At 43.8% G+C, this 18,428-nt stretch overlaps 9 protein-coding genes and 1 long non-coding RNA gene across 11 annotated transcripts; 3 read left to right on the top strand and 7 right to left on the bottom strand.

The window, feature by feature from the left end:
- The first annotated feature begins 185 nt into the window (after positions 1-185).
- On the top strand, positions 186-1,450 carry LOC111065828 (translationally-controlled tumor protein homolog). Its single transcript, XM_022354254.2, has one exon. The coding sequence runs from the start codon at positions 309-311 to the stop codon at positions 825-827; it is 519 nt and encodes a 172-aa protein (XP_022209946.1). The 5' UTR covers positions 186-308; the 3' UTR covers positions 828-1,450.
- Positions 1,451-2,474: 1,024 nt separating this feature from the next.
- On the bottom strand, positions 2,475-4,843 carry LOC111065880 (zinc transporter 7). The gene is made up of 4 exons (XM_022354320.2): positions 4,654-4,843; positions 4,210-4,409; positions 3,685-4,128; positions 2,475-3,618 (listed from the first exon to the last, which is right to left on the bottom strand). The coding sequence occupies exons 2-4, from the start codon at positions 4,388-4,390 to the stop codon at positions 3,119-3,121; spliced, it is 1,125 nt and encodes a 374-aa protein (XP_022210012.1). The 5' UTR covers positions 4,391-4,409; positions 4,654-4,843; the 3' UTR covers positions 2,475-3,118.
- Positions 4,844-5,292: 449 nt separating this feature from the next.
- Positions 5,293-6,222, bottom strand: LOC111065882 (40S ribosomal protein S25). The gene is made up of 3 exons (XM_022354322.2): positions 6,132-6,222; positions 5,564-5,840; positions 5,293-5,487 (listed from the first exon to the last, which is right to left on the bottom strand). Exons 1-3 carry the CDS (start codon positions 6,132-6,134, stop codon positions 5,414-5,416), a joined length of 354 nt encoding a protein of 117 aa, XP_022210014.1. The 5' UTR covers positions 6,135-6,222; the 3' UTR covers positions 5,293-5,413.
- Positions 6,223-6,244: 22 nt separating this feature from the next.
- On the top strand, positions 6,245-7,768 carry LOC111065881 (zinc finger protein 420). Its single transcript, XM_022354321.2, has 4 exons — positions 6,245-6,442; positions 6,504-7,255; positions 7,324-7,395; positions 7,458-7,768. The coding sequence occupies exons 1-4, from the start codon at positions 6,323-6,325 to the stop codon at positions 7,594-7,596; spliced, it is 1,083 nt and encodes a 360-aa protein (XP_022210013.2). The 5' UTR covers positions 6,245-6,322; the 3' UTR covers positions 7,597-7,768.
- Positions 7,599-10,654, bottom strand: LOC111065877 (zinc finger and BTB domain-containing protein 24-like). The gene is made up of 6 exons (XM_022354315.2): positions 10,549-10,654; positions 10,057-10,335; positions 9,154-9,466; positions 8,224-9,101; positions 7,829-8,155; positions 7,599-7,751 (listed from the first exon to the last, which is right to left on the bottom strand). Exons 2-6 carry the CDS (start codon positions 10,320-10,322, stop codon positions 7,631-7,633), a joined length of 1,905 nt encoding a protein of 634 aa, XP_022210007.1. The 5' UTR covers positions 10,323-10,335; positions 10,549-10,654; the 3' UTR covers positions 7,599-7,630.
- Positions 9,918-11,243, top strand: LOC111065883. The gene is made up of 3 exons (XR_002607045.2): positions 9,918-10,461; positions 10,558-10,721; positions 10,788-11,243. It is a non-coding gene; the product is annotated as an uncharacterized LOC111065883 (long non-coding RNA).
- LOC111065875 (zinc finger protein 652-like) lies at positions 10,814-13,403 on the bottom strand. The gene is made up of 5 exons (XM_022354314.2): positions 13,111-13,403; positions 12,595-13,052; positions 11,696-12,537; positions 11,305-11,634; positions 10,814-11,240 (listed from the first exon to the last, which is right to left on the bottom strand). The coding sequence occupies exons 1-5, from the start codon at positions 13,322-13,324 to the stop codon at positions 11,120-11,122; spliced, it is 1,965 nt and encodes a 654-aa protein (XP_022210006.1). The 5' UTR covers positions 13,325-13,403; the 3' UTR covers positions 10,814-11,119.
- Positions 13,404-13,562: 159 nt separating this feature from the next.
- On the bottom strand, positions 13,563-15,215 carry LOC111065878. The gene is made up of 3 exons (XM_022354316.2): positions 14,919-15,215; positions 14,418-14,860; positions 13,563-14,341 (listed from the first exon to the last, which is right to left on the bottom strand). The coding sequence occupies exons 1-3, from the start codon at positions 15,157-15,159 to the stop codon at positions 13,754-13,756; spliced, it is 1,272 nt and encodes a 423-aa protein (XP_022210008.2). The 5' UTR covers positions 15,160-15,215; the 3' UTR covers positions 13,563-13,753.
- Positions 15,216-15,413: 198 nt separating this feature from the next.
- Positions 15,414-17,086, bottom strand: LOC111065879. 2 transcript variants are annotated; one of them, XM_022354319.2, is made up of 4 exons: positions 16,794-17,086; positions 16,674-16,726; positions 16,329-16,610; positions 15,414-16,263 (listed from the first exon to the last, which is right to left on the bottom strand). In XM_022354319.2, the coding sequence occupies exons 1-4, from the start codon at positions 17,005-17,007 to the stop codon at positions 15,607-15,609; spliced, it is 1,206 nt and encodes a 401-aa protein (XP_022210011.2). In that variant the 5' UTR covers positions 17,008-17,086; the 3' UTR covers positions 15,414-15,606. The 2 variants fall into 2 exon arrangements, with proteins under 2 accessions (XP_022210011.2, XP_022210009.2); XM_022354317.2 differs by having other exon boundaries at positions 15,415-16,263; positions 16,329-16,726.
- A 228-nt stretch (positions 17,087-17,314) lies between these two features.
- LOC111065856 (J domain-containing protein CG6693) lies at positions 17,315-18,404 on the bottom strand. The gene has a single exon (XM_022354287.2). It carries the CDS (start codon positions 18,289-18,291, stop codon positions 17,392-17,394), a length of 900 nt encoding a protein of 299 aa, XP_022209979.1. The 5' UTR covers positions 18,292-18,404; the 3' UTR covers positions 17,315-17,391.
- Between the last annotated feature and the right edge of the window lie 24 nt (positions 18,405-18,428).

Below are 18,428 nucleotides of genomic sequence, written 5' to 3'. Positions count from 1 at the left end.
ACGTACAAACAGTAATCGTTTCCGCGGCTTATCAAAGGGTGCTCAACTTTTTAAATAGAGGGGTGTTAAGTGGGTTAAGTTAGTTTTTTCTTCGGTATAATTACGGTATATTTTGAGAATTGCATGGTATATTTCGGTATATTTCTGAGGAGCTGTCACACTGCACCGCCATTTTTCCTTGCTCACTCTTTTTCTTCGAAATAGCGCGTGGCAAGTTGTTCCCGCCGTGGTCCCGGTTCGGTGCAGTATAATAGCAGATTCGCAAGGAATTTGAACGCCATCTTTTCGCAAATCCAACGCCAGCAACCATGAAAATCTACAAGGATATCATCACCGGGGACGAGATGTTCGCCGACACCTACAAAATGAAGCTGGTGGATGACGTTATCTACGAGGTGTATGGCAAGCTGATCAGCCGTACTGGCGACGAAATTAAACTCGAAGGTGCGAATGCATCTGCCGAGGAGGTCGATGAGGGCACCGACACCAACGTGGAGTCCGGCGTCGATGTGGTGCTGAACCATCGTCTGGTGGAATGCTTCGCTTTCGGCGACAAGAAATCGTACACCCTCTACCTGAAGGACTACATGAAGAAGGTGCTGGCCAAGCTGGAGGAGAACTCGCCCGACCAGGTGGATGTCTTCAAGACAAACATGAACAAAGCCATGAAGGACATCTTGGGCCGCTTCAAGGAGCTGCAGTTCTTCACCGGCGAGTCCATGGACTGCGATGGCATGGTCTCTCTGGTTGAGTACCGCGAAATCGATGGCCAGAGCATTCCAGTGCTCATGTTCTTCAAGCACGGTCTCGAGGAGGAGAAGTGCTAAACTCTGAGTGTGCGTGTCTAGCTGTTGTATCTGCACGGGATGGCGCGCAGCCTCGAAGACGACAACCTCAGGCCCACAGCCACGGCCACAAAGAAGCAACGCCCCATGCTGCAGCAGACACACAGGAATGGGGCACCATCACCGACCCCGCCCCCTGCCGACCCCAACCAGAGGAACATACTCATGCATACCTTCTATATATTTATCCGATAATTAGTTACAATTTTTGAAAGTCCTAAATTTATGTTACACTGCTGACGAATCCTCCCCAGTACACCGAACGATGCGATTTTATTTGATTTATTAAGTACAACCAAATTTTCTATAATTTTCATTTCAATGTTTATTGTTTAAATAATGCAGCAGAGCAGGCAAATTTGTGGTTGTAGCGAAATGCGAACCGGGAGAAAAGAACCAAAATACAGTAGCTAAAACTAAATAAGATCTGAAACAACTATTGTAATTTGATAACATGGTAAAAAAAAAAATAATATTTTGATAGCAACAACGCAATTTTGTGTGCATTTTCGTTTATGTTTCAAACAAATATCGATCAAGAGAAAATTTACCGACAAAATGGAACATAAGTACTGAATTAAACGGAAACCATATACAACTGTAAATCAATGCATGTCTGTACTTTTCATGGGCGTCATTTTTTTTTCGGAAAATTTACAGCTATGAGTAGGTAGACGCCGCAGCCGCCTGCATCTACCTGATGGGTGTGAGCGAGTACGAAATGGAATGTTTGTTGGTGGGAAGGGAAGGGAGTTTGCCATCTGAGTCACGCCGCGCCGGTCGGCTGGGAGTTTTTGGCCAACCGACATGTTATTGACCCTTGACAGTGATGTACAGAGTGTCTTCTCACACACACTGGGGGTGCAACTGTCATGCGCAGTGCCATTTGGCATTGATTACTATTTTTTGCACGTTGCAGTACAATTTGGCCTACTTTCGCACGTTGCATGCGACATAACCTCAATCGGCCACTGCTGCTGTCGCTTATCATTTCAAACGAACAAAATGTACATATTATTATTTCTAAAAATTTCAGCGTGAATATATTCATTTTTATCTGCGCGGAGAGGCAAACGCATACAAATGCCATTCGGATGGGTGTGTGTGTGTGTGTGTGTTTGCGTGTAAAACGTGTCTACCTGTTGCCCGTCGCGTGAGAGAAAAGTACAGTGTGCACTCCCTTGAAAGGCAGCTTGTCTAGGAAATTGTGAAACAAATTGCAATAAAATTAACATTATGCTGATATCTTGAACTATTTTTAGTTTGAAATATATAAATGTAAAATTAATTGATATGTAGGCATATTTAAACGAGTTTTGTATATTAAAACAAGATTTGATTGAGATAAATTTAAGAGATACTTGAAAATTGTCAAACGCTAAAAGTTGTACTTAAACTCTTTGAAATTTGAAGAAAAATGAGTTAAACTTTAGATAAAAACCATTATATTTTGGAAAATTAAAATCTTATCTATTAAATATTTCTTCCTCTTTTTTTAGATAAGTTCAAATGGTATTGACCTTGTTCAGTACGAAAGCTAGTACTTGTCATTGAAAAGTGATTTAATTAGGGCCCCCAGGCACTGATAACAACTTCCCCCATATTAATCATTAAGACAAATTAATTCGGTTTACGTATAAAAAGGCTAATAACAAATTATAGTTTATTTCGTTCATAATTTTGATGCTGCAAACTGTGACATGAACAGTTAGTTTTTGACTCAATGTATTTCCCCCATTTACATATATGGGGGAATGTGGTTGTGTGTGTGTTTGGAAATGTCAGTCAAACTAGATACTATTTGTAGGTGTGTATGCTTCTGGCTTTTGATCATTCAGATTTGAAAAACAAATGTATAAAAAAGAGACTATATAGATTTACTCTTGCACAAGTTCTTTCGCTTATATTACAATTACACTATGCTTCTAGATAACGGACAGCACCGGCTGCCCCCGTACTACACACAAACAATTTTGCTGTTGTAGCTGTTCTGTAATGCTTTCAGTAGAAATGGAATGAATGCCCGAACGCATCTTCTCAACAAATAAGTTAACAAAATTCGCAAAATATTACTCGTACAATTTAAGATTGGAGGGGATTTTGGAAGGTATGGGGTCGTGGGTAGTTGTGGGTGGTGGCACCGCCAAGCGTGCCCAATGAACTAAAATTTAGATAAAAGAATTCATCATCATCTTCTGGGTCGAACTACACAAACATACAACACGCGCTGTTAAATATACATATATAAGGCTAGATTATGTTCCGCTGCATCATCACACATAGTCGAGCTGTATGTAGATCTGTTTCACGCCCACAGACTCGAAAATCATCCTCGTATGCGTCACCACATACTTGGGGTCGACATTCTTGGACACCTCCAGTTTGAGGGCGCCCACATAGACATCGGAGCAGAGCGTCCAGAAGTGCGGCTCCTGCACGGCATAGACGCCAGCCAGGCCAGTTACCTTCTGATAGCACTGCGGCAGTGATCGGTCCAACGTTGATGGCTGTCGCTGCATCAATATCAATATGGACTCCTTGATTAGACCCAGCACGCTGAGCGCAATGAGCAGGGAGATGAAAATCGAGCAAATTGGATCCGCTATCATCCAGCCGAACATTTGCATCAGCACAGCCGATATGATGACACCCACCGAGCCGAGGGTGTCGGCCAGAATGTGCAGGAAGACGCCGCGCATAATCTGCGAATTGCTGCCACCCATGTCGCCGTGGGAGTGACCGTGGCTGTCGTGATCGTGCGAGTGGCCATGACCTGGGAAGAAGAGCAACAAATTTGAAGTCGCAATTGAAAGTGAACCGTTTTGGGTGGCTAACTTACCATTATCCAAGGTGATGGCCTCGTGATTGTGATTGCTAATTTCGTTGTGACTATGGGAGTGCCCGTGATTGGAGGCGCTGCCGCCACCGCCGTGGGAGTGGCCGTGTCCACCGCCGCCGCCGCCATGCGAGTGTCCATGACCGCCGCCATGATTAAACGCATAGATGCCGACCAGGTTAACCAGCAGTCCCAGCACGGACACCACAAACAGACGCTCGTGCTTCACCTCTGGCGGCTCCAATAACCGCTCCACACCCTCGGACAATATGAAGAAGGCGATGAATAGCAGGAACAGGCTATTGACGAATCCCGCCAACACTTCGGCACGCACATATCCATAGGAGAACTTATCGGTTGCCTTCCACTTGGTAATTACCGAGGCAGCAAGACCGGCCAAGAGACCCGTGCAATCGAAGAACATGTGAAACGAGTCCGAGATCAGACCTGGGCGATAAAACAAACATTGAGAGCATTGTAAAGCCTGGATAAGATTAACTCCAATTGACGTTGAGGGGCTGTACTCACCCAGGCTGTTTGTCAGAATGCCATAGAAGAGCTCGACGAAGGCAAAGCTTAGATTGAGCAGCAGGAACAGAAACAAATTGCGTGAATTTCTATCTGAGAAAATGAGGCGCTTCCAGCTGCTTAACTTTTCTTTGACCCGGTAGCCGAAGCTACTGCGATCCTTGTGCGACAGCGGTATCATAATTGGGAATCGTGTGAATCTGCAAAGACACCAAACACGAGAAATCCATAAAATATACGAATACACCTGCTGTTGCTGCTGCTGCTGTTATCAGGTCCGTCATTTGTTTGCATACGTGGTATAATCGTGTGTGGCTTAGCCGCCGCCTGCCTCCAGCTGGCTGGCTACTACTGCTGCACACACTTGTTCTGGCCTGGCCCCAAAAAGAATTCGACGAATACGTATGCGGCGTCGGCGGCAATTATTTTATTGTGCAAAATTACCTCACAACGCACGACGCTTCCTGCTACGTCGTCGACCGGGCCGACGGTGGTCTTATTTGCACAGGTTGTCTGTTGCACACTGTTGCGTGTGTTTAATGTTTAACTAAACGACTTTAATTTAGTTCATCTTTAAGAAACGAGAAAACGTACATCTGCTGTGTTGTCACAAAAATAAAGGTAACCACATAGACATATTGGCTGCACTAAGTATGCTGCGTTCGCTGCGAATGGCAACAGCTGCAATCCAGCTAAAATGTCTACTGGGTATAACTTTCTTTTATAAATTATAAAATATATTATGCCTAATTAATGAATCATTATCTGGTGTATACATTATTATTATTATTAATCCCTTCTAATCACGCCATATTTAACTATTTAATGTAACGATACTAACTTTGATGCGATGAACAATACCAAATTATACCGTATATTTTTGAGGGTAAGACGGTATATTTTATCGAAGGATCCGCGGTCACACTGAATACAGACCAGATAAAAATTGTAAGTGTGACCAGATAAAATATACGGGAAGGCAAGCTACTCCAGCAGCATATTTCTGTTGATTGTGCAAACATCTGTTAAGTACATCTTGGATAAACACTTATCAAAACAACAATAAACTCGAGCAAATGTCCCTTACATTAATAAGAAAGCAAGTTTATTCAACATTTTACACACAGCAGAGTCCTAGTGCTCTCCCATACAATCAATTCATTGTAAAACGAATGCGACTATAAAAATGCGTTGGTAAAACATTTTACGCCTCATCACCCTTGGTTGCACGTGTGTAGATCACCTGGGAATGATGTTGCACGACCTGCTTGATCAGACCTGCAAGCGAATGGAATATGTGCGAGCATTAGTAAATGAATTGTTTGGAAAATTGTCATGTATTTAGATAACATACCCTTGTCGCGCAGCTCGATGAGAGCACGCTTGGCCAGAGATCCGCGGATCTTCAAACGCTCAGAGACAACCGAGGGGGTGATGAGCTTGTAGGCTGGCACCTCCTTGTACAGCTTCTCGTAGGTGGGCTTGTCGAACAGAACCTGGTTGTTCAACTTATCCCTAACCTTGCCCTTGGACCACTTCTTCTTCTTGGCCTTGCCGCCGCCGGAGCCCTCCTTCTTCTTTTGTGTCTTTTGCGGCTGCTTGGCCGCCGACTTTGCGTCCTTCTTAGGCGGCTGCACAAAAACGAAGACAGGAAGAAATAATCACATTAATATGGGTTCACTCAACTCAAAACATTTGTTGCCACCAGCAGCAGCACCTAGAACTCGCAGGGCCGCCTGCTTTCGAGGTTAGGGCGTGCTTCTGTTTTTGCTCCACTTTTTTACAATTTCCAGCCCATTGGCAGACGGAATTTCATGGCACAGCACTCGGGCAACAGTTTATTCATGTTTTTTTTTCATTTGTCTGCCGTTTTCACACCAAATCCCGAGTATTTTCGCAAAAACTCGTAGCAGCGAACTCACCATCGTGAAAAGTCAATGCAGAAAGATGGAGGACGGAAATTGCCAGAGTTACCACTTCTCTGGCAGGTCGCACACGGTTGCATGCTCACGTTTCGTGCCGTCTATCGATAGTTCGGGCAACAGTGACAACCCTGACTGGCCTATCTTTAACAAATGAATTTAAATAATTGAATCAATTAATTGGACACATTATGAATCAGTTCTGCCGCACATGCGGCAAAACGATTGTTGCAAAAAACAGCCTCCCGATCTTCTCGCCTGAGGGTCGCCAGCTGCTGCACTGTGTACGAACCATAGCCAGCAATTGCTGGGTGAGTAGAGGGACCGATGCCAATAAGTGCAAACAACTAAACTAATGATGGATGCTTGCAGCTACAGAATATCCCTGAATTCCCGAGCCATATGTGCACAGACTGCCAGAAGCTGCTCAAAAAAGTGTGTCGCTTCCGCAGGCGGTGTGCGAAAATTGAAAAATACCTCAACAAACGAAAGAACAAATTGACGCTGGGCGAAGGTCCGGCTTCGTTGTCGCTACAACTACCCGCTCAGCAAGCGGCAGCCGCAGATCCCTTGGGCATAGACGCCAACGACATTAAAGAGGAGGATGAGCAGAAGGACAATGAAGCCGAAAAGTATCTGGAAAGCAGCTATGAAGACGACCAGGACCAGGCCGACGAGTACTTACCGCTTCAAGCAGACTATGGAGAATTGAAGACTGAGGCAGTCCAAACGACTGCCAAAGACGACCCGGAAAGTACAGAGTCGCACAAACCAAAAGGCAAAATCAAGACCAATAAGCAAACAATGCGCATGGGTCGAAAACTCATACACGTCAAGGTGATTGATGACGACAATCCCAAACGAATTGTGGATCGTGATAGCCAAATCGCCAAGCCGTGTATCTGTGAGCACTGTGGCCGCCAGTTTCGGGACACCAGCAATCTGAATGTTCACCTGTTGCGGCACACAGGCACCAAGCCGTTCGAGTGCGAGATATGCCATCAAAAGTGCTACACACTGCATCTGCTGCGACGCCATCAGCTGAAGCATACAGAGGGGCCCTATGCCTGCACCTTTTGCGGACTGAAGTACAGCACAAACAGCTCTCGTGTCCGACACGAACGGTGAGTAGTAGTAGTAGTAGAAACGTAAATGGTTTGCTTCACTTGAACGGCCATACCCCCACTTTCAGCGAGGCATGCAAGAAAGGACGAGCACCGCAATCCAAATGGGAGATTATCAAGAAGGGCGAACGTACTTTCCAGTGAGTTCCAGTCAATTTAATGTTGCTTGTTAACTTATTAATGCAATGCCACTTTTCTATAGCTGCGAAGTCTGTGATCTTTGGTTCTTGAGGGCCGGCAACTTTACCCAACACATTAAATCCGCAAGTCACATTGAAAACGAACGCCGAAAGAAGCGAAAATGCAAATCGGCACCGGAACAGTCAAGCATAAATACATGAAAAACAATATAACATGGGGAAGAACAGTGTTATTTTATTCAATATCAACGGTTACACTCTCATGAACCTTTCTCAAATTCTCCTGATGCATTTTCGTGTTCTCATGGGTCTTTAAGTTTGTTTTATACCGGAAATGAACGTTACAAAGTTCACAGCTGCAACGAAAAGTAGAGTACGTATTGAACCCATTATTGTGATCTGTAACTGGTGTGGTGTGGTCTGGTGTACGTACCGATGTGGTCGCTCGCCCGAGTGTATAAGTTTGTGAGCTTTGAGCTTGGTGCGCTGATAGAATCCCTTCAGACAGACATCGCATTGCAGTGGCCGCTCCTTGTGTACCCTTTCGTGTTGCTTCAGCATCGCTGGCGCATTGTAGCTCTTGTCGCACAGTTTGCATTTGAAGGCGTTCGCCTCTGCATGCGATTTGACGTGCCAGGCTAAGGCGTACTTTGAGACATAACTCTTGTCGCAAGTTTCGCAAAAGAAGCGCTGCGGTTGTTGCCTTTCCTTGGGAACGGCTTTACTGTTACTTTGGGGTACTTTAACGCCATGTAATTTGCTAGAAGGAGAAAACACACACATCCACATCTCAAATCTCAATCGGATTCCATTTCATTGACGACTTACCATTCGTGAGTATGACGGGCGCCAGCATTTGTAAATGCCTCGGGGCAATGTCTGCATGCGAAGGGCAGCTCGCCCTTGTGACGAACGCGTATGTGAATGTTTCTCATGTAGGCATCGTAGAATTTCATTGGACATTCCGTGCACTGGAAGTTCTTTGTGCGGCTATGACGAAGCATATGAATTTGTAAATTGTGCACCAAATGGAAGGCCGATCCGCATTGATCGCACACATAGTTTGGTGGCTTTTCCCTCATCTTGGCGAGACGTATGCGTTCCCGTTCCCGCTTCAATTTGGCGTTCACCTTTCGCTTTGGCTGTGCCTCGCGAGCCTTTGCCTTCTTTGCCTTTTTCTTGTCCTGCTTCTTGGCCTGCTCGCTGCTTTCCTCTTCAATGACATCGTCCATGTAATTTTCAATGGCATCTTCTATGGTCTCTTCGTCCTCTTCCTCGCCATCGACTTTTGTTTTCCTGGCTGGCCTCTCAGGTGTGACTTTATCTGTACCAATTAGTTCGATTACCAGCTCCTTGAGGATATCGGTGCCACGAGCAACGCTCAGTGGATCTGACGGGTCTGCACCGATGTCCTCCTCCAGGGGCTCTAGCATTTCTATATTCGGGCTAAGGATAGTGTTCTGTGCCTTAGCCTCCTCATCCTCTTCCTTACAAATCAAACCCAAGGGCCACTCAATCGTTGACGTTCCTTGATAATTCTCAGCCGAGTCCAACTCCACTTCGACAGCGGCAATATCACACACGGGATTGCCCTGCGTTAGCTTCACCTCCGTACTTATGACCTTCTCGCGGAACTCTATTGCCGTATTCAGGGCCGACTGGCAATCCGGACACATGTAACGTGGTCCGCCTTCGATGCTGGTGAGCTGTGAGATACAAATTCAAGTCGCTGCTGAATGGAATGCATTTCCGACCTACCCAAACTCCGCAAATGACTTCGATGCGATACAGCAAAACAGCGTTCTGCTTGACGAAGACATCTTTGGCACTCGAGTCAAACTGATAGTCCCGATAGCAGGCCCGACACTTCATCAGCTGATTAACAGTTTCCTTGTTGTCTTCGCCTGCCAGGGGATCGTCATCTTCGAGAAACATGGAGTCGAGGGAGTCATCTTCATCAATGGGCGGACTTTCACACGACGCGGCCGATGGGTTTTCTGTTTGATAATTATCGTAGCTGGGAGCGGCTTCCGTTTCATCGTTTATCTGGTTCTCTCTGTGCTCTGCGTTTCTGATTAATAAAGCAGGATTTTAAGTTTCATTCATAAACAAAATAGAGAGGAACCAGTGATGGGGTAACTGTGCTGCCACGCATGATACAACTACGGTAAGGTACGGCCATGCCGATCTTCGGTGGTGGTATTTTGCTATGCATACAATATATTTACATTGTACATACTTTGTTTGCAATTGGAAATCTACATGTGGATATATGGGCTGGGCTGGCTAACCACAACTTTATATTTTGTTCGTTAGCTGGAAATTGATAATGTTTCAGATTCGTTTTCTAACGGCAAACAACGCAAGGGGTCACTATTTTTCTCTATTGTAAAATAAAAACCCAAAAATATTCATATAAATACACACGACAGCTAATTAGTGTCTTGCGGCCATTTGACCAAGTGTATGTTATGCCTGACCCCAATTTTGTCGAGCTCCATTGACAGAAATACCACCACCACCCAAACAAGAGACCGCTTGCTATGGCTGTACCTTTTGTAGTTGTAGCATGCTGCCACGCACACCCACACACACTTGTACGTGAATGCATTTTTATTCTTGTGGGCAATTAACAAATATGTTAATAAAGACAGTACTTACTCTGACGGCGAGCCTAGTTTCTTGTCCTTAAATAACAATAAACATTGCTCTGGAATGGCTTCGGCGCGCAGTCGAAGTCGCCGTTTACTATTCATACTGTCGGCATAGTAAAAATCAGTCTTTTTAAAATGATTCTCGCAAATTCTTTGATTTGTGTATTCGATATCCAGCGAATCAGCCCATAATTTTCTTTTTTGTTCATTAACTGGCATTCGAAACGTTTTCAGGTTGGTTCTCTTTCGACAGGCACCGCAGTAGCTCGACATTTTTCTAGATTATCTATATAAAAAAACAAAAAACACAAAGCGCATTTAAACATGGGGTCAATTGCAATACAGGCAAGCAAACACACACACGCAAACACAAGTGGAAAATTATTAGAACCACTCGGAATTTATGTGTATGGTATGTGCTTGCTAATGTTAGTGCCTGCAGCTGCCGAAATAAACAAATAGTCCCTAAAAGAAAGGTAGCTCTATTAATTTTCCTTACCTTTTACAGGTGCTATACCATGAACTATATAAAATGTTTATATACCATGAACTTAAAAAAGTGACGCTTGATTTTCACTGAGATGTGGAGATATCGATAGAATTACGGTATCGATTCGACTGTGTTGAAAGTGTGACCAGAGGTTACCACAATATGTGGAAAAGTACAACAAGGTGACGCAATGATTTAATAAAATATCAATAATATATATCTAGGATAATTTTCCCCTGAAAAAATAGGTACCAGACAAGCCATGGCTTAACTAATTCTCCATTCCATTTGTATTGATTTACTTATGAAGCAATAGATATACAATTGTTTCTCATTCTTATAAACATACAACTTTTTCCTTTCTCCAAAATTTATAAAATTTTCATTGTCATGCAGTAGCAGCTGGAAGATCCGCTGGGAATCCAGGGGAGAGGAGGAAGGCGAAGCCCTTAAAGCTGAAGACAATCTGGGAGAAGAGTAATGAGGCTGTCCGAAGCCATCCGAATTTCCACCTGTTGCACCGCACAGGTCGACAACTTAAATGGGAGACCATCCAGAAGGGCTCCTTAAATAGCATAATCTAATCACTATCAATTTGTTCTTTCTTGCCCGTCTTCAGTAGATTCTCCTGGTGCATTTTGGTGTTTGCATGAGTTTTTAAATTAGTTTTGTACCGGAAATTAACGTTGCAAATTTCACACCTGCACACAAAAAAGAGAGTCCAGAATTTAGTATCAAATAATCTCGAAGAAACTATACTCATACCTAAAAGGACGCTCTCCGGTGTGTATGAGCTCATGGTCCTTGAGCTTGGTGCGCTGAAAGAAGCCTTTCAAACAGACATCGCATTGCAGTGGCCTCTCCCCGTGGGTTAATTCGTGCCGCTTCAGCTTCGCTGGCTCGGAGTAGCTCTTGTCGCAGAGTTGGCACTTGAAAGCGTTCGCATCTCCATGCGATTTAATGTGCCAGGCCAAAGCGTACTTCGACACATAGTTCTTATCGCAAAGTTTGCAAAAGTAGCGCGTCTGAGCTCGTGGCATTGGTGCAGGATTGATCCGCTTCACTTTTAGACGAGGAGGTGCCCAATGTACTTTGCTAGAATGAAAACCCAAATCTTAATCGCTGCTACTAATCCTCCATTTCATCTACTACTCACGCTTCGTGCTTCTGACGCTTCCCCGCATATGCAAATTTCTCGGGGCAATATCTGCAGGCGAAGGGATGCTCGCCCTTGTGACGAACGCGTATGTGAATGTTTCTCATGTAGGCATCATAGAATGTCATTGGGCATTCCGGACACTGGAAGTTCTTTGTGCGTGTGTGACGGAGCATATGAATTTGCAAATTGTGGACCATGCGGAAGATCTGCCCGCATTGATCACACACATGGGAGGGAGGCTTGTCTCTGAGCTGAGCGCGGCGTATACGATTTCGCTCCGTTTTGGATTTGGGGTTCGCCTGGCGTCTGGCCCGGATTTTTGGTTTCCTTGGCTGTGACTGTTCCTTGTCCGGTTTCTCGTCTGCTGTTTCTTTCTTTACCCGTTCCGTTTTGATTTTATCCTGACATGTGAATTCGCTTATCAGTTCCTTAAGGATTTTGGCTCCACGTGCAACGCTGAGTGGATCTGCTGGGGCAGCGTCGACATTTTCCTCGCTTGGCTCTAATATTTCGATATGATCCACCTTATTGGGGCTATGGATAGGGCTATATGATTCATCATAAATTTCTTCATGCTGTACATCTTCCTCGTTGTCGTCGTCGTCTTCCAAATCAATGGATGCCAATTCTGGTGTCCACTCAGGTTCAGGTTCAGATATTCTTTGATCAGTCTCTGTTGCGACCAACTCCATTTCGATTACTGGCTTTTCACACACGGGCATCCCCTGTGTTAGCATCACCTCGGTACTTATGACCTTCTCACGGAACTCGATCGCAGTGCTCAGGGCCCACTGACAATCCGGACATATGTAACGTGGTCCGCCTTCGATATTGCTGAGCTGTGGGATAGCAAAAGTATTTCAATTCAAATCGAATGGAATGTATTTCAGACATACCCACACACCGCAAATGACTTCAATGCGAAACAGCAAAACGCTGTTCGCGTTGTCGAAGGGATCTTCGGCATTCGAATCAAACTCAAAGTCCCGATAGCAAGTACGACACTTATTGAGCTGCGGCAGGCTCACGTGATTTTCATCAGCTGTGAGGGGGTCCTGGTCCACTTCATGTAATCTGTACGCCTGTAGGCAGGCATTTTCATCAGTGGTCGGCGGCGGAGTGACGAAGGCCGGGGCCGATGCAATTCCAGTATTATATCGGACATAGCTAGGAGTGGATTCAATATCATCCTGAGCCATTTCCTTTGCCTCGGCATCCGCCAGAAGCTCGGCCACCAGTTTCTGATTCTCTCGCTTTTGGTTGCGTTCTTTGCGTGCCTTTTCCGACTTGCTTTCGTTTTTCCGGTTTAAGCACGGCACTGCGCCCGGCCGCAATGTCCTCTTCTTAGCCAATCCTGATCATATTAGATGCATTTTACTACATTGTCTCAATGATAAACGATCCGTACTTACCTAATTCGAACTTAAGAGCGCCCACGATATCGTCGTCATTGAAATGTTTCATGCAAACACTGCCATTCTTCATAATCTGGGCGTCTTTACTGCCGCAAAATGCGAGCCAACGTTTGGCCAAATCAGCGTTCCTCGGAAACTTGAAGAAACATAATTGTGGATTTTTATCTGAGGCCGTTTTGGCATTCTGGCAATTTTGCACTGCGCATTTCATTTTTGGCCCCAAAAACTAAAATTGAATTGTGTTTATTGCACATTAAGAATTGAGGATATCGATAGTAGGAACCGATAGGACCGTGGCGGTGTGACCTCAAAAGTATGACCAGATACTAGCGCAAGGGTACGCATTGCAGGGTGAACGAAAACAGCACGCTGTGACGTCACACAAATGAGTTTTAGAATTTATTCCAAAGAACAGTTTACTTAATAATTTTATTAAATTGATTTACTTATTAACCAATAGAATATTCACTCGTATTTCTTATTCCAAATGTGTTAATAGTTTGAAATTTACATACAAATATTATTCAACGTTAATAAAACCCCACAATACAAATTAATTTGAGGAGTACTATTATGGTTAATAATTATATTCAAGTGCGTCAAGTCAAAACTCTTGGCTACCTCTTTGTGGGGTTTGCTGTCAAGATGTTTTTGCCATGGATCTATTTTTCCTCTCAAAGGCGCTAAGGGGCACAACTTTAGAATTGGTTTCATCCTCCTCGTCATCATCTTGTAGTATTTCCTGGATCTTCATTTTCCTTGGCTTCGGCTGTATCTTGGCTGGTGTGTCCGCTTTTGTGACAAATCTTGTTCTTTCGCTTAATAGTTCGTTAAGATTCTTGGCACCACGGCCACGGCTGATTGAATTATTTGCTCTAGCAACGTTGATATCTTCCTCAATGGGCTCTATTATTTCCATCTGATTAGAGTTAGTGCTATGCACAGGGCTAGGCGATGCATCATAAGTGTCTTCATATCGTGTTTCTTCGTCGTCGTCGACATCTTCATCCATTTTAGTCGATACGGAATCCGTTGTCCACTCGGTTGTTCTTTGATCCTGCTCTGTTGACTCCAACTCTATTTCGATTTCTGGCTTATCACACACGGGCATCCCCTGCGTTAGCAACACCTCGGTACTTATGACCATCTCACGGAATTCGATTGCATTCTTTAGGGACAACTGACAGTCCGGACACATGAAACGTGGTCCGCCTTCGATATTGCTAAGCTGTGGGATATCAATTATAATTATAATTATAATTTAATTATAATTAAAGTCCTTGAATGTAATGCACCAGACCTACCCAGACACCGCAAATGACTTCGATGCGAAACAGCAAAACGCTGTTGGCGTTGTCGAAGGGATCTTCGGCATTCAAATCAAACTCAAAGTCCCGATAGCAAGTACGACACTTATTGAGCTGCTGCATCAAGCTCTCTTGGGTTTCTTCGGCATCATCAGCATCAGCTTCGGGACAATCTTCATGTGAAATTGTCTGAAGGTAGGCATTTTCTTCAATGTGCGACGGACTGACGCTAGCCGGGTCGGTACGATAGCGGTCATAGCTAGGAGTGGGTTCAGTGTCCTCCTGGGACATGTCCGTTTCCTCGGCATCCGCCAGAAGCTCGGCCAATAGTCTCTTTCGGATATGGGTTTCTTCTTTTCGAGCCCTTTCCGACGCGCTATCGGTGCCGGGGTTTATGCACGGCACTGCGCCTGGTCGCGCTGTCCTCTTCTTGGCCAATCCTAATTTAGGTTGAATTTTACTACATTGTCCCAATGATACTATACGAACTGTACTCACCCATTTCGAACTTTCTAGACCCCAAGATATCCTCGTCTTTGAAATGTTTCATGCAAATACTGGCATTCTTCACTTTGAGGGCATCCTTATTGCCGCTGAATGATAGCCAACGTTTGGCTAAATCAGCGTTCCTCGGAAACTTAAAGAAACATATTTGCTCCTTTTTAGTTGGGGCCATTGTGGCATATTGGCAATTGATCACCGCGCATCTCATTTTTTGATCGAAAAAATAAATTTTCATAAAATTGTGTTTATTTTATATGAGCTATCGATAGCACGAATCGAAAAGATAGTGGTGGTTTGACTTCGATAATATGACCAAGTTCTTGTGCAAGGCGGCCACGCATTGCAGGGTGTAACAAAACAGCGCGCGTGACGTCACAAAACACTAATTATTGCTTATTAGAGTTTAAAATCACAATAACAAATTTCAGCATTTACTTATTTATTTAATTCAATTGTTTTCAATATTAATCATATTATAACATTACTTAATCGTTTAATCAATAAATTTCTGGCTTACCAATTCAAAATTGATATAAAAATATAATTAATAATAAAATAACATAAGAAGCTGCATTGTACAAAAGAATATGAGGAATATGTGAGCGTCATATGTATGATAATAATAATATGAGGAATACGAATATGCTTATTAAATAATGTTTTAGTTCTTGGCGTTCTCTACTCAGCTAGCATTGAAGCTCCTCTTAAATGAGCTACGTTTTGAGGATTTAATTGGGCTCAACTTCTTTTTCTTCTCAAAGGAGCCAAAGATTATAAGCTGAGAATCATCGTCGTCATCGTCTTGGAGTCTTGCTTGAATTTTCATTTTCCTTGGCTTGGTCCGTTCCTTTGTTGGATTTTCTGCTTTTATTTCATTCTTGCTCCTTTCGGGCTTGACTTTATCCTGACCTGTGAATTCGCTTATCAGTTCGTTAAGGATTTTGGTGCCACGAGCAACGCTGAGTGGATCATCTGCTCTAGCAATGTTGAAATCTTCATCAGAGGTGTCCAATATTTCTATATCCATCCTATTAGAGTAAGGGCTGCGCGTAGTGGTAGATGGTTCATCGTAAATGTCTTCATACTGTGTATATTCTTCGTCGTACTCTTCTTCCATATTAAACGGTGCCAATTCTGATTTCCAATCGGGTACCGATGTTCTCTGATCCGTCTCTGTTGATGCCAACTCTATTTCGACTGCTGACTTATTACACACGGGCTTGCCCTGAGTTAGCATCACCTCCGTACTTATGACCTTTTCACGGAACTCGATTGCATTCTTTAGGGACAACTGACAATCCGGGCACATGTATCGTGGTCCGCCTTCAATATTGCTGAGCTGTAAAATATCAAAAATATACTTTAATTACGATAAGGTCCCTTAATGCAATGTACCAGACCTACCCAGACACCGCAAATGACTTCGATGCGACACAGCAAAACGCTGTTGGCGTTGTCGAAGGGATCTTCGTCATTCAAATCAAACTCATAGTCCCGATAGCAAGTACGACACTTATTAAATTGCGTCAGACTCTCGTGGTTTTCATCGGCCTCATTAGATTCATCAACATTACCTTCGGGACAATCTTCATGTGGTATTGTCTGAAATTCCTCTGTGGGCGGCGGCGGACTGACGTAGGTCTCTTCCGATTCCACGACATCCGCCAAAAGCTCGTCCAAAAGTTTCTGCTTATTTCGGATTTTTTTTTGTTCCTTTTGGAACATATCCGACATGCATTCCGTTCTTACCAGATTTATGCATGGCACAGCGTTTAGGCCCAATGAAATATGCTTGGCCAATCCTGGGGATTATTGGGGGATAGACATTACTACGTGGTCTGAAATTTATACGAGCAGTAGTACACTCACCTAATTTGAACCTCTCAGCCCCCACGATATCCTCTTCTTTGAAATGATTAATGCAAATACTGGCATTCTTCACTTTGAGGGCATCCTTATTGCCGCAAAATGATAGCCAACGTTTGGCCAAATCGGCTTTCTTCGGAAACTTGAAGAAACATATATCTTGCAATTTATCAGAGGCCGCTGTCGCATTTATGCAATTTAACACCACGCATCTCATTTTTGCGCCAAAATTATTATTAAATTTTTGTTTATTATGAATGTGTGGTTTCGATAGACAGTGGTGGTGTGACCAGATTCTGCTGCAAGGCTATTCATTGCAAGGTGGTAGCATAAGAAAGCACGATGTGACGTCACATAATTAAATAAATCCTTTACTTGTTGCTGTTTATCTATATATAAAAGAACTAATTTCAGCGTTAACTTAATTATTTTATTCATTTGTTTTGATTTACTTATGAACCAATAAAAAAAGAAAAAGAAACTGTAATGTAATATACTTATTAATTTATAACCTTTATATATTATAAACTTAAACTACATTATACAAATATTTATGAGGAATACGAATATGTTGTATATTTATGAAATATTCAAGTGCGGCTTAGTTCTTTGTCTTTTCTACTCGGCCGGACCTAACGCTTTTGAGCTTCTCTTTGGCGTTGGGCTTCGACGATTTCTTTGACTTGGACTTCTTTTTCTTCTCAAAGGAGCCAAAGTCCACAGACTGAGAGTCGTCCTCGCCACCATATTTCTCCAGCAGACGGTCCATGAGAGAATTGTAGTTGGATTCGCGGTGATTTTTGCGTGCGAGTATCATCTGCTGCAGATTTCCACCGGAGGCCTCCAGATCTTCTTCGTCTTTCTGCTGCTGGCGCCGCTGAATGCGTTCCTTGATGACAGCGGCCTCTTTAAACTCACGCGCGTACTTGTTGTGCCGCTTCTTGCGCTTGGCCGATGGCTCTTCCGTGAAGATCTTATATTCAGGAACCTCTTCGGCAGCAATCATGGCCTCCACAATCACTTTGATGCGCGGCTCGTCCTCAACCTTCATGAAGGGGACATGATTCATGAGGTAGTTTATGCAGCCCTTGCCGCCCAGGTAGGCCTTCTTGATGTCAGTGCGCTCCAGCTCCGACTCCACATACTCTTTCTCGTAGTTGTTGATATCCTCCTCGGAGATTGGCTTGAATATTTTGCTCCACAACTCCAGCCATGAGGACAGCTTGCCTTCCGCATCGTCATCGTCATCGATGACACCTTGTTCATCGTACAATGCCCGCTTCTGAGTGTCCGTCAGCACCTGGTAGATCTTCGACAGCACCTTGAACTTTTCCGTCGATTCCTCCTTTTGGTCGTCCGGCACACGGTCTGGGTGAACCAGAAGTGACAGCTTGTGGTATGCCTTCTTAATCTCTTTCTCTTTGGCATCCTTCTGGAGACTCATTAGCTTGTACACATCTCGTGTTTCAAAGTACTTCTCGCACAATTCCAACGTCGACATATTTTCCAAAAATTAAATTTTCTTTCGCGAATAAAATTTATGTGAAAATGCGCCAAAATGCTCACAAAGTATGGCCGTTCATTTACGAAAATACTACAAAAATACTAAACACAATTATAAATTTTCAGAATGACACT

The sequence above is a fragment of the Drosophila obscura genome, unplaced genomic scaffold (genome assembly GCF_018151105.1).
Source record: "Drosophila obscura isolate BZ-5 IFL unplaced genomic scaffold, ASM1815110v1 contig_4, whole genome shotgun sequence".
Classification (NCBI taxonomy): Eukaryota; Metazoa; Arthropoda; class Insecta; order Diptera; family Drosophilidae; genus Drosophila; species Drosophila obscura.
Note: the sequence above shows the minus strand (reverse complement) of the source record. Positions and strands in the feature narration are given on the sequence as shown.

What these genes read in the sequence shown, in the direction of transcription:
- LOC111065882 (XM_022354322.2), bottom strand. An exon ending in CATCGAGCTGCGCGACAAGG is followed by an intron (nt 5,488 to 5,563) that starts GTATGTTATCTA and finishes ATTCGCTTGCAG; the next exon opens with GTCTGATCAAGCAGGTCGTG.
- LOC111065877 (XM_022354315.2), bottom strand. Translation starts at nt 10,322, where the DNA reads ATGTCGAGCTACTGCGGTGCCTGTCGAAAGAGAACCAACCTGAAAACG. An exon ending in AAGTCATTTGCGGAGTTTGG is followed by an intron (nt 9,102 to 9,153) that starts GTAGGTCGGAAA and finishes TGTATCTCACAG; the next exon opens with CTCACCAGCATCGAAGGCGG. An exon ending in GCCCGTCATACTCACGAATG is followed by an intron (nt 8,156 to 8,223) that starts GTAAGTCGTCAA and finishes TTCTCCTTCTAG; the next exon opens with CAAATTACATGGCGTTAAAG.
- LOC111065878 (XM_022354316.2), bottom strand. Translation starts at nt 15,159, where the DNA reads ATGAAAATTTATTTTTTCGATCAAAAAATGAGATGCGCGGTGATCAAT. An exon ending in GTCTAGAAAGTTCGAAATGG is followed by an intron (nt 14,861 to 14,918) that starts GTGAGTACAGTT and finishes AACCTAAATTAG; the next exon opens with GATTGGCCAAGAAGAGGACA. An exon ending in AAGTCATTTGCGGTGTCTGG is followed by an intron (nt 14,342 to 14,417) that starts GTAGGTCTGGTG and finishes GATATCCCACAG; the next exon opens with CTTAGCAATATCGAAGGCGG.
- LOC111065856 (XM_022354287.2), bottom strand. Translation starts at nt 18,291, where the DNA reads ATGTCGACGTTGGAATTGTGCGAGAAGTACTTTGAAACACGAGATGTG.
- LOC111065880 (XM_022354320.2), bottom strand. Translation starts at nt 4,390, where the DNA reads ATGATACCGCTGTCGCACAAGGATCGCAGTAGCTTCGGCTACCGGGTC. An exon ending in CATTCTGACAAACAGCCTGG is followed by an intron (nt 4,129 to 4,209) that starts GTGAGTACAGCC and finishes TTTATCGCCCAG; the next exon opens with GTCTGATCTCGGACTCGTTT. An exon ending in GGCCATCACCTTGGATAATG is followed by an intron (nt 3,619 to 3,684) that starts GTAAGTTAGCCA and finishes TCTTCTTCCCAG; the next exon opens with GTCATGGCCACTCGCACGAT.
- LOC111065875 (XM_022354314.2), bottom strand. Translation starts at nt 13,324, where the DNA reads ATGAAATGCGCAGTGCAAAATTGCCAGAATGCCAAAACGGCCTCAGAT. An exon ending in AAGCGTCAGAAGCACGAAGC is followed by an intron (nt 11,635 to 11,695) that starts GTGAGTAGTAGA and finishes TTTTCATTCTAG; the next exon opens with CAAAGTACATTGGGCACCTC. An exon ending in ACCGGAGAGCGTCCTTTTAG is followed by an intron (nt 11,241 to 11,304) that starts GTATGAGTATAG and finishes TTTTGTGTGCAG; the next exon opens with GTGTGAAATTTGCAACGTTA.
- LOC111065879 (XM_022354317.2), bottom strand. Translation starts at nt 17,007, where the DNA reads ATGAGATGCGTGGTGTTAAATTGCATAAATGCGACAGCGGCCTCTGAT. An exon ending in GGCTGAGAGGTTCAAATTAG is followed by an intron (nt 16,727 to 16,793) that starts GTGAGTGTACTA and finishes AATAATCCCCAG; the next exon opens with GATTGGCCAAGCATATTTCA. An exon ending in AAGTCATTTGCGGTGTCTGG is followed by an intron (nt 16,264 to 16,328) that starts GTAGGTCTGGTA and finishes GATATTTTACAG; the next exon opens with CTCAGCAATATTGAAGGCGG.
- LOC111065828 (XM_022354254.2), top strand. Translation starts at nt 309, where the DNA reads ATGAAAATCTACAAGGATATCATCACCGGGGACGAGATGTTCGCCGAC.
- LOC111065881 (XM_022354321.2), top strand. Translation starts at nt 6,323, where the DNA reads ATGAATCAGTTCTGCCGCACATGCGGCAAAACGATTGTTGCAAAAAAC. An exon ending in CCATAGCCAGCAATTGCTGG is followed by an intron (nt 6,443 to 6,503) that starts GTGAGTAGAGGG and finishes GGATGCTTGCAG; the next exon opens with CTACAGAATATCCCTGAATT. An exon ending in AAGGGCGAACGTACTTTCCA is followed by an intron (nt 7,396 to 7,457) that starts GTGAGTTCCAGT and finishes ACTTTTCTATAG; the next exon opens with CTGCGAAGTCTGTGATCTTT.